The 12,701-nt window shown below is 51.4% G+C and overlaps 7 protein-coding genes across 7 annotated transcripts; all 7 read left to right on the top strand.

The window, feature by feature from the left end:
* Positions 1–301: 301 nt before the first annotated feature.
* Positions 302–1,150, top strand: N7532_007139 (uncharacterized protein; the record flags this gene model as incomplete). The annotated part of the gene is made up of 1 exon (XM_056619632.1): positions 302–1,150. The coding sequence occupies one exon, from the start codon at positions 302–304 to the stop codon at positions 1,148–1,150; it is 849 nt and encodes a 282-aa protein (XP_056475791.1).
* A 437-nt stretch (positions 1,151–1,587) lies between these two features.
* Positions 1,588–2,334, top strand: N7532_007138 (uncharacterized protein; the record flags this gene model as incomplete). The annotated part of the gene is made up of 1 exon (XM_056619631.1): positions 1,588–2,334. The coding sequence occupies one exon, from the start codon at positions 1,588–1,590 to the stop codon at positions 2,332–2,334; it is 747 nt and encodes a 248-aa protein (XP_056475790.1).
* A 710-nt stretch (positions 2,335–3,044) lies between these two features.
* On the top strand, positions 3,045–3,941 carry N7532_007137 (uncharacterized protein; the record flags this gene model as incomplete). Its single annotated transcript, XM_056619630.1, has 1 exon — positions 3,045–3,941. The coding sequence occupies one exon, from the start codon at positions 3,045–3,047 to the stop codon at positions 3,939–3,941; it is 897 nt and encodes a 298-aa protein (XP_056475789.1).
* Positions 3,942–5,149: 1,208 nt separating this feature from the next.
* Positions 5,150–6,415, top strand: N7532_007136 (tryptophan synthase beta subunit-like PLP-dependent enzyme; the record flags this gene model as incomplete). The annotated part of the gene is made up of 1 exon (XM_056619629.1): positions 5,150–6,415. The coding sequence occupies one exon, from the start codon at positions 5,150–5,152 to the stop codon at positions 6,413–6,415; it is 1,266 nt and encodes a 421-aa protein (XP_056475788.1).
* A 163-nt stretch (positions 6,416–6,578) lies between these two features.
* On the top strand, positions 6,579–6,782 carry N7532_007135 (uncharacterized protein; the record flags this gene model as incomplete). The annotated part of the gene is made up of 1 exon (XM_056619628.1): positions 6,579–6,782. The coding sequence occupies one exon, from the start codon at positions 6,579–6,581 to the stop codon at positions 6,780–6,782; it is 204 nt and encodes a 67-aa protein (XP_056475787.1).
* A 173-nt stretch (positions 6,783–6,955) lies between these two features.
* N7532_007134 (uncharacterized protein) lies at positions 6,956–7,210 on the top strand (the record flags this gene model as incomplete). The annotated part of the gene is made up of 1 exon (XM_056619627.1): positions 6,956–7,210. The coding sequence occupies one exon, from the start codon at positions 6,956–6,958 to the stop codon at positions 7,208–7,210; it is 255 nt and encodes an 84-aa protein (XP_056475786.1).
* A 1,112-nt stretch (positions 7,211–8,322) lies between these two features.
* N7532_007133 (uncharacterized protein) lies at positions 8,323–10,274 on the top strand (the record flags this gene model as incomplete). Its single annotated transcript, XM_056619626.1, has 6 exons — positions 8,323–8,504; positions 8,559–8,565; positions 8,619–8,779; positions 8,834–9,222; positions 9,286–9,774; positions 9,835–10,274. 6 exons carry the CDS (start codon positions 8,323–8,325, stop codon positions 10,272–10,274), a joined length of 1,668 nt encoding a protein of 555 aa, XP_056475785.1.
* Between the last annotated feature and the right edge of the window lie 2,427 nt (positions 10,275–12,701).

The following is a 12,701-nucleotide window of genomic DNA, read 5'->3' as shown; positions in this document are numbered from 1 at the left end:
TGGATCTGAGACATACTTGTGGATCACGCGTATGAAGATGATATGTTCTATTCGGGACTGTTGCGTGAGAGCCCCTTGCGTCGGGCCCACGATATTCCGTGCTGGACATCGCACACAAATATCGCCTGGCCTGCCCCTCCCTCGAAAAGAACATCGCCGTTTCGAGGGAGAGCCGGGCTCTCTCCGCGACGGCTTCTTCAAGAGTTCCTTTTACAATGGTGCGTCATAGTTCGGCGGCCCCCAGTCCAACCCCTGGGGGACAGACCACCTTGGGCTCCTCGATCTATCCACCAGAGTATATATGGAACTCCCTCTCAGACTCCCAGCGGGACTCATTCATCTCTACTGTGTCGCGTCTCTTGTTGCGGGCGACGGGCAGCGCAAGCGCCCACCTTTAGACCTCACTGGGGAGGAGGATGCTGACGACGGTAGGGTCCCATCTCTTGTTTTGCCAGTCCTCCCCCGCTTCCCAGGTCTCGATCGTGCTGCTATTATTGCCGTTTTCGAGCACACCTTCCGACCAAAGAAGGACCTCATAAAACTCCGTAGCCCTGAGTTCAAGGCCTCGGCACCGGATGAATTCCGCAAGGTAGTCTCAATCAAGGACTGGGGAAATGACGTTTCCCTCTGGGCCCATTGCTTCAGCAATTACATCGCTGTCTGGTGTGATTTCTTCGCTGCTAAGCACCCGTTATGCATCAGTGGAATGGTCCTCTTTCACCGCCGCATTTGTGACCTTGCCAGGGCATATAAATGGCAGGATTGTATCCTGCAGATGGCCTTGGACCACCACCAGATGGTCGTCGATAAAGGCGACCTTACCGTTTCTCTCAGTGACCGGGAAATTGGGAAAGCCCTCGAGAGCTCCTACCTTCGCCCGGACAACGTGCTCCCAGCAAAGTCGACGCCGGCTTCCCCAACCACGCGCTCAACGCGCTCTACCGCTGCCCCAAATAACGATACTGTCGTTTGTGAAAAGTTCAACTCTTCTGCTGGCTGCCACTGGCGAACGTGTCACCGAAGACACGTCTGCTCTAAGTGTGGCATGTGGCAACGACCATTCTATAGTAAGCTGCAAAGTGAAACCAGTGAGTTAGGAACACGCCGGGGTCGGCCCTGGTATAGGTCAAATCCTGTCGCCGCCAACTAGCTGGCCGGCCCCGCGTCCCAATACTTCAATCCAGTTTGAGGTCTTCGACCCCCCCCTTCCCGCCCCCGCGTGATTCCGCTTCTCCCTTCATCGCCTCAGCGTGGAAAACCCTCCTCGAACGTTATCCTGGCAACCTAGGGACTATTTGCAGCGGCATCCTTACGTTCGGCTGCCGCCTCGGTTGTACGACCGTGCCAAGATACCGTCGAACTCCTAATCACCGCATCGAGGAACACTCTCTTATCACCCAGAAGCTCTCTAATGACCTATTATGTCGTCGGGTATAACTATCTACTGGCCCCGTCGTTGTTTCCCCACTGGGGCTGGTACCCAAACACGACGGAAGCTGGCGCCGTATCCATGATCTTTCCTACCCGCCGGGTCACAGTGTCAACGAGTCTATCCCCGACGCTGCTTCTACTATACAATACATCTCTATGGATGACATCTTTGATCTCATACGCACGTCGGGACGAGGGTGCTATATGATCAAACGCGACATCAAGGATGCCTTCCGTAACATTCCCGTCGCTCCCGCTGACCGGCCTCTCCTAGCCTTCTCGTGGGAGAACAAGACATACATGGAGTGCTACCTCCCATTCGGCCTTACAACTGCACCCTTCATCTTTAACCTTTTTGCCGAGGGCCTTAACTGGCTCCTAAGCGCTTACTTGCCTTTGGCCTCTATCGCTCATTACCTTGACGATTTCATCACTATTTTCCCTTCCTCCGTAGGAAGTCTCTCCAAAGCCCTTACCGCTTTCAATACCGTATATATTCCTCTCACAGATGCGTTAGGCATCCCACGGAATGACTCGAAAGACGCCGCTGGTACCGTGGTCAGTGTCCTTGGGGTCGAAATCGACACCACACTCCTACAGGCCCGAGTGCCTCGCGATAAGCTAGCACGCGCATCTTCCGAAGCCGCGTCGCTACTCCAGCTAGATCGCGTCTCGCATAAAGCTTTGCAACGTGTAGTCGGTTTCCTCCAACACTGCTCAATGGTTATCCGTCTCGGCAGAGCCCGCCTTCAGTCGCTCTACAGCGACCTCGCATCCTTCCCCCCCCCCACCAGCGCTCCGTTCGCCGCCTATCCCATGATAGCCGCGGGGAACTTGTGTGGTGGAGGGACACTCTCCCGTTATTTAACGGCATCCATTTCTTCGAGAAGAGCCGCCCCCTAGTTGTCCTCTACACAGACGCGTGCGACTCAGGTCTGGGCCTCTTCTTCTTCTATGCGCCCTCATGGGACTCCGCCAGGGACTGGATGTCTGCAGCACCTCACCTGCCTTCCACCCATACGGCTATCGTGGACGCCTCCTCCCGCCTGCGGCGACGTGGCCCACATCAACATCAAGGAGGTCTCCGCAATCCTGCAGGCCTTCCTCATACATAGCCCCCATTGGGCTCATCATCTTGTCCTCGCTTTCACAGACAGCGCCGTCGCGTTTCATGGCCTGTCTAAGCAGGCACTCCGTGGGCCGGCTCATCGCCCCCTGCTCATGCTTTTCAGCATAGCAGCCGCCCTTGATATCGAAGTCCAGCCACACTGGCTACCTTCATCGGAGAACCTACTAGCTGATGCTCTGTCCCGTTCCGATTATAGGATCATCGCTAATATTTGCCCACAGTGGACGAGCTCCTTTCCCTTGCTCCGCCAACCTGGTTCTCTCGACAGCCTATTTTCGTGAATGCTGGCCATGCGAAGCTGGTCTGGAATGGTCTTGCAGAAGGAACCAGAAGAGGTTATCGCTCGGCGCAGCGCTCCTACGCCCGCAGCTGCGCGATCCATGAAATGTAGCCGTGGCCAGCCACAGCCCCGTCTATCTGCACTTGGCTTACGGAACGCCTACTGGGCGCGGGTAGCTCCCCACCTGTGAAGCCCGATTCAGCTATGTCTGAGCTCTCAGCTCTCCGCGCGTATCACGTCGATAACGGTCTACCTGACACAATTTTTGACCTCCACGCTAAGCATTTTCGTCGCATGATCGATGGCGCTCGCCGGCTGCAACCGCCCCGCCGAAAGCGGATTCGCAACCCAATCTCACGCGCCTCAGTTATAACCCTTTCAGGGAAAATCTCACATCTCCCTGCCCAACCGCGGGGGCTCTCAGCGGCCCAGAAAAATAACGTTAATCTTGCCGTGGCCGCCCGCGTTGCCTTCGCCGGATTCCTTCGGGTCGGGGAATTTACATACTCAGCTACCGACCTCAGAGACACTCAAGTCTTCGCTGCTACTAAATTAACCCGGGCGGATGTCAGGTTCTCCCCCACCATGGATCACGTCCTCCTTACTTTGAAGAGAAGCAAGACCGACCGAAACCACGAAGGTGTCAATGTTGTCCTTGCAGCGACAAACGACGCAGGCTGCCCCGTCGAAGGCCTTTCTAAGCTATTCCTCCATGCTTCTCAACCTATGACTGCTCCTCTATTTGCGCTCTCCTCTGGTCCTTTCACCTCATCCGCCTTCCAACGTGCGGTTATCTCTAAGCTCAACCGCGCCGGGGAAGACACCACGGGACTTAAGGGTCATAGTTTCAGGAAAGGGGCAGCACAACACGCCCACAACGCAGGCCTAAGAAATGACCACATCCAAGCCCTCGGGAGATGGTCTTCCGAAGCCTTCCGCATTTATTTCACAACACCTACAACAACACTATATGCCTGGAACCGTCAATTCCAGACCGGTCATCCAACTCCGGTCTCATCTTCCATACCACCAGCCCCTCCACCATCCTCTTTTGACCCACCGGGTCATTTGGGCCCGCCTGCAGCCCTCACGGCGCCGTAGCCCTCCGTCAACGAGGTCTACATCGCCAGTGTTAAGACCGCAGGTGCCCCGTGCGGGCCAAAATATCTCATCCGTCTCTATCTGTGCCAGTGTAGCAATGGTTGGAATAGAGTAGTACTAATACGATGGATGGATCGTATATGTATTAGATATATATATTTAAGGGAAAGCATATGTTACTATGTTGAGGTTCCAGGATAAGGCACCGAATTGATGCCTCATTCCCAACCTCTGTCGGCATGCCTGTTCAGGGAAACCCGAGGCACTGAGCTTGATATGCGCTTCAAACGCTCTTGCCGACATTATATTCTACATTCAGGGGATCTTCATGGAAGAACACCGATCGAGACCGATAATAGGGGTTTACTACTGTCAGGGGCTTGGCGCCCGTTCAGGGATAAATACCCCTAGAATCGCATGTAGACAGTTTGACACTCAAGTTCAAGTTCTGTCAATTCCATCAATCTCGATTTGTCTAGCAGGCCCTTATTCAATATTCAGTGCTTCGTCGTAGCCAATCTCAACATACTAATGGAACACCCAATAATCTCGATAAGCTCGGACATAATGACTCGTTCAATTACCTATACGCATTGTAAAACTGTAGGACACATTCAACGTCGCTGAGTTGAATATATATTGCAATCCTAGCTGAGATTTGTTGCCATGAGATGATAATGTTGGCGAAGATTATTGAGTATATTGGCCGGGCGCACTCTCTCCGAGTCTGCAGGGATGGGCGTGGGAACCTGGGGAGAGTGGCACCATTACGCGCTATCCTTGACATTCCTCTCCATAATTTCAAGTCGGACCGGACCCCGCGATGCCAGATCCCCTCGATTGGAATAACCATCAACTAGCGTATGATGTAGTCATGACCAAAGTCAAAAGTCAAAAACCCTTGGAAAGGAACGCGGTCAATCATCGGGAGCAAGCAGAAGTCGCCGAACCCCACTGGAGAGTCAGAGGTGGGCACGGTGGGGCTTTAAGAAATTGAAACGCCGCCCGGCGCCCCCGCGGATGGGCCGAAACTACGGAGAGAAGGTTGAGGTGTTCACAGAGAGGCATAGATGGAACCGAAGATTGAAGATGGCGATGGACGGTCGGCGAAGGTGAATGATAAGGGCAACATAATACATAGACACAGCTGGAACTGACAGACGAATTGTCCAAACGAATCCTGAACACCAATTTTCCAACTAGTCAAGATGGAGTACTCTCATCACTACAATGCGGACCGCTTGTCCCCACAGACAGAGGCCACCGCGGCCGTCTGTATGCAGAATCTTTCCAACTGGATGCCCGCCGTCGATGAAATTCGCACCTGGCCAGAGTACACGGCCCAACAACCCCTTCGCGCTCTCCCCAACCTCGCACACAAATTGGGAATCCAGGAAATATTTGTCAAAGATGAGAGCAGACGCTTTGGAACCGAGCTGGGCTCCTTCAAGGCGCTGGGTGCCCCTTACTCGGTTTATATGATCTTAGCTGAGGAGGTGCATGCGAAGATGGGTGTCTGGCCCTCGGCAGCTGAGCTCCGCACCGACAAGTATCGTGATATCACGCAGCGCGTCACTGTCTGCGTCGCGACGGACGGTAACCAAGGTCGTGGGTTAGCATACGGTGCTAAGATTTTCGGCTGCCGCTGCGTCGACTACATTCACAACCATGTCAGCGAGGGTCGCGCCAAGCGTATGATGGACTTGGGTGCGGTTGTGATTCGAATTGACGGTGAATATGAAGCTTCGGTTAACCGGGCTAAGGAAGATGCTCGCATGAACGGCTGGTACTTCGTCAGCAGCACCTCCTGGTCTGACTTTGATGGAGATGTGCCTCAGCACGTAATGAACGCCTACATGGTCGTCCTCGAGGAGGCGGTCGCATTGATTCCTCAACTCGATCGCATCTCTCACGTTTTTGTGTGCGGTGGTGTTGGTAGTATTGCTGCTGCCATTTTCCAAGGCTTCTACACTCATCTTCGTGGAAACCAGAAGGTGCCTGCTAAAGTGCCCCGCTTTATTGTTGTTGAGCCTTCTGAGGCAGACTGTCTCCTGCAGAGCGCGAAGAATGGCGAGGCTCATCAGTCCGAAGGTACGCTCCATACTCTGATGGCTGGTCTGGCTTGTCGCGCACCTTCTCCAGCGGCGTGGAAGCTCCTCACCTGGTTAACCAGTGACTTCATTGCGGTTCCCGATTCCGTTGCGGTGGAGGGCATGAAGGCGCTGGCTGATGGCCACGAGGGCGATATTCCCGTGGTATGTGGTGAGTCGTCAGCTGCCAGTCTGGGCGTTATGCTAGGATCTGGCTCAGATTCGAGCCTTCGTGAGAAACTGGGACTGGATGAGAATAGTCAGGTCGTGATCTTCGGCCTCGAGGGCGCAACTGACCCTGAGATCTACGAGTCTCTAGTGGGAAAATCGCCCGCTGCCGTGTTCGAGGCTCAAGATCGTTTCGTTGCTCAAAGCTCGAAGTGATCGGCCCTTATGTTGATATTACATTCAAGCTATCAAATATATATGTTTCATGTTTCACACTAATGTTCGTTTTTAGATGAAAATATAGACTTATCTTGACTGAGCTAGATCAGGCCTATTGATCAATGAGAAAAGATTACGCAGAGGAAAAAGCGTACTCATTATGGACGTCTATAAGGTGGTTCTCAGAGAAACGATTGTGTTGGAACCCAAGTTTGATCGCATCACCCACGTTCTTTTATGCGGTGGTGTTGGTAGCATCACCGCGGCTGTCTTCCAATGTTTCCACAACCGTCTCAAAAAGGCCTCCCGCGAAATTGCCCGCTTCGTTGTTGTCGAGCCCTCCGAGGCCGACTGTCTCCTGTAGAGCGCGAAGAATGGCGAGGCACATCAGTCGCAAGGCTCCCTGTGCGCCCCATTGTGGGGCCGGCATGTCGCGCTCCCTCCCCGGCTGCGTGGAAGATCCTCGCCTGGTTGGCTAGTGGCTTCCTGTCGGTCCCAGATTCCGCTATAAAATCGAAGGCATGAAGGCGTTGGCTAATGGCCGCGAGGGCGACATCCCCATCGTGTGTGGTGAATCGTGAATCGCCGGCCGCCAGCATAGGCGCCATGCTGGCGTTCAGCGCGGACCCATCCCTCTGTGAGAAATTGGGATTGGACCAACACCAAGTCGTCCTTTTCGGCCTGGAGGGTGCCACCGATCCCGAGATCTACGAGTCCCTGGTGGGCAAGTCGCCTGTCGCCGTCCTTTGTATCCTTTTGCTGCAAGACCCAACACCATTAGCTGCTCTCTAGATACTGTATTCACGCTCACCAGTTAAAATAAAGCGGCTTTCGTAAATAATGAAATATAGAATGTCTGGACCCATGCATGATTCTATATGGAAACCCTTCTGGTAGATGGTTGTAGAAGAGACCTCTTGAGGACATGCTCTTCATAAATCGTTGGCCAAGTCCAATGCGAGATAAGCACATCTTGCTAGACAGTAGTTGATAGACATTGTGAAACGGTCTGATGGCGTTCAGTACATCGTGATGGTGGCGGGAACCTGAATTAATCGCGTGGCGTCCGATGTTCCCCCTCCCCCAACCCTTTGCTGCCACTGCGATTAAGGAAAAAGTGATGAAGCTGAGTTTGAGGTTGAGTTTAGTCCATGAAATCAAGCTCCTATCGGAGTTTACTGCGCCAGAGGACCCTCTCGGCCAAACCGACCGGAGCCGTCGGCGCATGTGTCTATCGGCCGTGAAACGCCCCACCAAAGGATTCTGCCAGTTTGTGGCTGGCAGTAGATGGCAAGACAGGATAGAAGGTTTTGCCTGTAGCATCAAGGTTCCCGGGGGTGGGGGGAGATAGGGCAAATCACCGCAGTTTCTGATTGTCATAACCCCGGGAATTCTCTCCCCAGGTGATGGGTGGGTCGTCTTTATTGTTCATTATCTAGGCCCCATGAACGGTTTGATACGGCATGAGACGGCAGGTTGGCTTCTCCCGCTTCATTCCTGCGGAAAAAAACTAAGCAATCAAGGGTCCTGAATGGTTTGTTCGCCGTTCACTCTAGATGCGCCTCATGCGGGGCATAGGAGGGAGACAGCGAGACGGAGTGGCCGGTAAGCTACTGCCAAGAGCTGCAAGTGCCCAGACTCTCCGAGCATATCAAAACGTGGTAGGGCAGTAGTACAATATTTGTTCTCAGGCCTCTCCAGAATTTCGTCTCCACTACAGAAGGGGGCCAAGTGGGAAGAGATAATGGCAGTGTAGAGTTTGACCTCGGAATTCGTTTTATAAATGGCGTGTTGGGTAGATTCTATATTTCTTTCCATCCAACCCCTCTCCTGCTGTCCTGCCCATCCATTTCTTCTCATTCCGATCTGCTGCTTAGTTTTTAGTCGACTCGGCTTGTGGCAAAATGGGTCACCCCGACGAGATCAACGCTCTCGAGGCGCAGTCCGACGATATTGACACCAAGGAAGGCGAGCAGGATGAGCCAGTTCAGCTCCATCGAAAGCTCAAGGCGCGTCACATTTCTATGATTGCTATCGGCGGTGCGATCGGTACTGGATTAATTGTTGGCACTGGCAGTGCCTTGGCGTGAGTTTTCCTCTATTTAAACCATACCTGAAATATTTCTGACTTGTTATTTAGAGCCGGAGTATGTGGGATTCCCCCTATCTACATTTGAAATTGACTAACCATTCCATTTAGCCTGGCTCATTGCTGATTGCGTACTGTTTTATGGGTCTCGTTGTTTGGACAGTCATGTGTGGTCTGGGTGAAATGGCTGCCTGGCTGCCCCTGTCGTCTGGTTTCACTGGTTACGCTGGTCGTTTCTGTGATCCCGCTCTCGGTTTCACCCTCGGATGGTGGTGAGTAATCACTCGTTTCAGTTTCTGAAGGAAAGGAAACTAACTATACCCCAGCTACTATCTAAAATATATTATTCTCCCACCCACGCAACTTACAGCAGCCGCCCTGGTCATAACTTTCTGGCCGAAAACTTCTGCAGACAATGTCAGCCCTGGCGTATGGATTGCCATCTTCATGGTAGCAATCATCGTGATCAACTACTTCGGTGTGAAAACTTTTGGTGAATTGGAATTTTGGCTCTCGTCTTTCAAGGTGATCGTCATTCTAGGCATTATTCTGTGCGCTTTCATTTTCGCACTTGGTGGTGGCCCCGATCACGACAGGAGAGGTTTCCGGTACTGGCATGAGCCTGGTGCTTTTGCCACTAAATATGTCGATGGGAGCCTTGGAAAGTTCCTTGCTTTCTGGTCCACCATGGTGCAGGCCACATTCGCGTTCCTCGGTAAAGTCGTTTTGTTTTCCGCACTTCTTCAATTTCGGACTTTCTGACCTTATTTTCTTCCAGGCACCGAGCTTATTGGTGTTACCGTCGGAGAGGCTCAGAACCCTCGCAAGACCATCCCAAAAGCCATCAAGCTTACCTTCTGGCGAATCATCGTGTTCTATATTCTCAGTGTCCTTTTCGTTGGTATGCTGGTCCCGTACAACTCCAAAGATTTGGCCTTCGCCACCAAGGCCAAGAACTCTGCCGCGGCGTCACCTTTCGTTGTCGCCATGAAGCAAGTCGCCGCTCTTCCGCATATCATCAACGGCTGTATCCTTGTGTTTGTGCTCTCTGCCGCTAACTCCGACCTTTACATTGCAACGCGAACTCTATATGGTCTCGCTCGTGAGGAGAAAGCCCCCAAAATATTTGCTCGCACAAACCAGGCGGGTGTGCCAATCTTTGCCCTGGCTCTTTCGGCTGCTTTCTGCTTGCTCGCGTTCATGAGTGTTTCCAATGGCTCCAAGGAGGTTTTCGGCTACTTCACCGATATGGTGTCGATCTTCGGATGTATGTTCTATCTTCCCCAACTGACTCGAATTGTGTCCTGTCTCTGACCTGCCACCACAGTGTTGACCTGGATCTCTCTTCTGATCACTCACATTTTCTTCATTCGTGCTCGCCTTGCACAGGGTGTCGATGAGTCAACACTCGCCTACAAGGCTCCCCTGGGAATCATCGGTTCCTCCATCGCCCTGTTTTTCTGCGTTCTGTTGGCCTTCACCCGCAGCTTTGGCGTGTTTATCCATAACCCAGAGAAGTATGGCAACTTTGACTACAAGACCTTCATCACCTCATATCTCGGTATTCCCCTCTACATGATGGCTTTCACCGGATGGAAGTTCTTCAAGAAGACCGAGATTGTCAAGCCCCACGATGCCGATATTTGGACCGGAAAGGCGGAGATTGATCGCGAAGAGGCCGAATATGAGGCCATGATGGCTATTGAGCACCAGAACCTCACTGGATGGAATAAAATCTATAAGCAAAGTCTTGCCTGGCTTTTCTAGCCTCGCTAATAAATATGTTCGGATAGATACCTGAGTTATCTTATGTGATGGTTGTGACTTTCTGCGGGATTGGTGCCTGAGGTATCGTTTTGGTGTTGGGAAGGCGGTGTATGGATGTGTATGGTAGCGAATGAGAAGGTAAACTGTCAGGATGAGGAATCGATGTACTGGCTAGTACTGAAGATGTCCAAACAGAATAAGATGATTGATTGAAGGTTCTTGAGATCGGTTGAGCGATCTCAGGGGTCTTTATATTTGAACTATGGCGTGTTATGACACCATACTAGGTGGAAATTGGGTGAACGATGAATAAGCCCATCCCGAAGGGTCCTAGTGGTATTTGACCAACCCCTCAGTTTGTCAAATTGTAATACGCAGTCGTCATAAAGAATGCTTCGGTTGAAAGCCCTAGGTGTCGAAATGGAACAATTTGGATCCTATTGCTGTGATATTGTAGTTTTATCGCAAGGACAGCTTCAGTGGGAATGAGAGAGGCTGTCCTTTTGAGCCTGAGAATTTTCTGAGTCGATCTGGCCAAGTACATATGAATGTTCTCACTGGTGACTGAATTGCCTATTTATTTATAGCACTGACATATTAGCCAAGTGACTTCCGTATTTATTACATTTTCAAATTCGGGGGGCCTCCAAAATATTAACTCCTGGCTCAATCATTTGGGCGGAGCTAGTCAAATGCATTCATGGCCGCAGTATCTGAGACAACTCTTTTCGCAGCATATCTACGAATTCGGATAAGCAGTTGTATTGTACGTCTGGGAATCTGTCGGGATATATTCTCCTGTCAGAACAAACTGGCTGTGACCCACTGCTAGCGACCGATGGATAACATCCCTTGCTTGGTGTACGCATTCTTGCGCTGGGCTGTGGCCTCGGTGTTGTGACCGCCGAAGGCCGGCGTGTGGGATCTAGGGGTGTTTTTCCAACTAGACTGAACATCTACACACATCTATCAACAAGAATCAATTGACTTTGCTTTGGAGCATACACACTGTCCACTTAACTGTGTACACAGTACCTAACGTAACCCACAAGCGAACCGCCCACACAAGCGAACCGCCCACCCCATCAATTTTGATCTGAGTACTATAACCTCTCTTTTATAACCATCCACCATACCACCAAATCGATCTAGTTCTGCCCGATTTTCGCAGGATAGGCAGGGCAGACTCTCATTAGCCCTGCATGCCATTAAAAATGGTCAAATTACCTCTATTCGCAAAGCAGCACGCCAATTCGACGTCCCCTGGTCCACTCTACGCGATCGCGTCAACGGTCAACAAAGTCGCTCAGAAACACGCGCCAACAACCATAAATTGACAGAAGACGAGGAGAGATCACTTCTACAGTGGGTGCTCTCTATGGATTCACGTGGATCAGCTCCTCGGCCTGCTATGGTGGCAGAAATGGCCAATCTTCTATTAGCCGAACGCTGTACGCAGACTGTTGGCGTCAACTGGGTCTACAACTTTGTTAATCGCCATGATGATCTTAAATCTCGGTTCTCTCGAAAGTACAACTACCAACGAGCAAAATGCGAGGATCCAAAGGTCATACGAGAGTGGTTCGACTTGGTTCAACGCACGATTAATGAGAACGGCATCCAACCTGACGATATATATAACTTTGATGAGACTGGCTTCGCAATGGGTCTTATTGCTACTGCAAAAGTCGTCACCCGTGCTGAATACTACGGTCGGAGATCTCTTAAACAACCTGGAAATCGTGAATGGGTCACATCTATCGAGTGTATTGGTGCGTCGGGCTTCAAATTACCACCTTGTCTTATCTTCAAATCCAAGACACATCACCAGGCTTGGTACGAAGATAAAGGGGTAGGACCGGACTGGAGGATCGAAATCAGTGATAATGGATGGACAACTGATGCTATTGGCCTTCGCTGGCTGAAAGATCTCTTTATTCCGAGTACGGCGAGCCGTACAAAGGGTAAATATCGTCTTCTAGTCCTTGATGGTCATGGTAGCCATTTGACACCTCAATTCGACCGACTTTGCGCTGAACATGATATTATACCAATTTGCATGCCAGCGCATTCATCTCATTTGCTACAACCACTAGATGTCGGGTGTTTTGCGAACCTAAAGCGCGCATATGGTGGCTTGGTTGAGCGAAAAGCTCGATGCAATATCAACCATATTGACAAGCTTGATTTCCTTGCCGCCTACCCGCACGCTCGCGAGATCTCATATCACTCGGATATAATTCAGAGCGCATTCGAATCTGCTGGTTTAATACCCTTTGATCCCGATCGGGTTATATCGAAGCTTAATATTCAGCTTCGAACACCAACCCCCCAGGAAGCCGACCAGGAAGCCGATCAAGTGAGTGGAGCCCTACAACACCACTCAACGCAAAACAATTATATCGGCAAGAATTTTCAGTCAAAGCT

Source organism: Penicillium argentinense, assembly GCF_028826775.1.
Source record: "Penicillium argentinense strain IBT 30761 chromosome Unknown utg000005l_segment0_segment0, whole genome shotgun sequence".
NCBI classification, from domain to species: domain Eukaryota; kingdom Fungi; phylum Ascomycota; class Eurotiomycetes; order Eurotiales; family Aspergillaceae; genus Penicillium; species Penicillium argentinense.
This window is presented reverse-complemented; position numbering and strand designations above follow the sequence as displayed.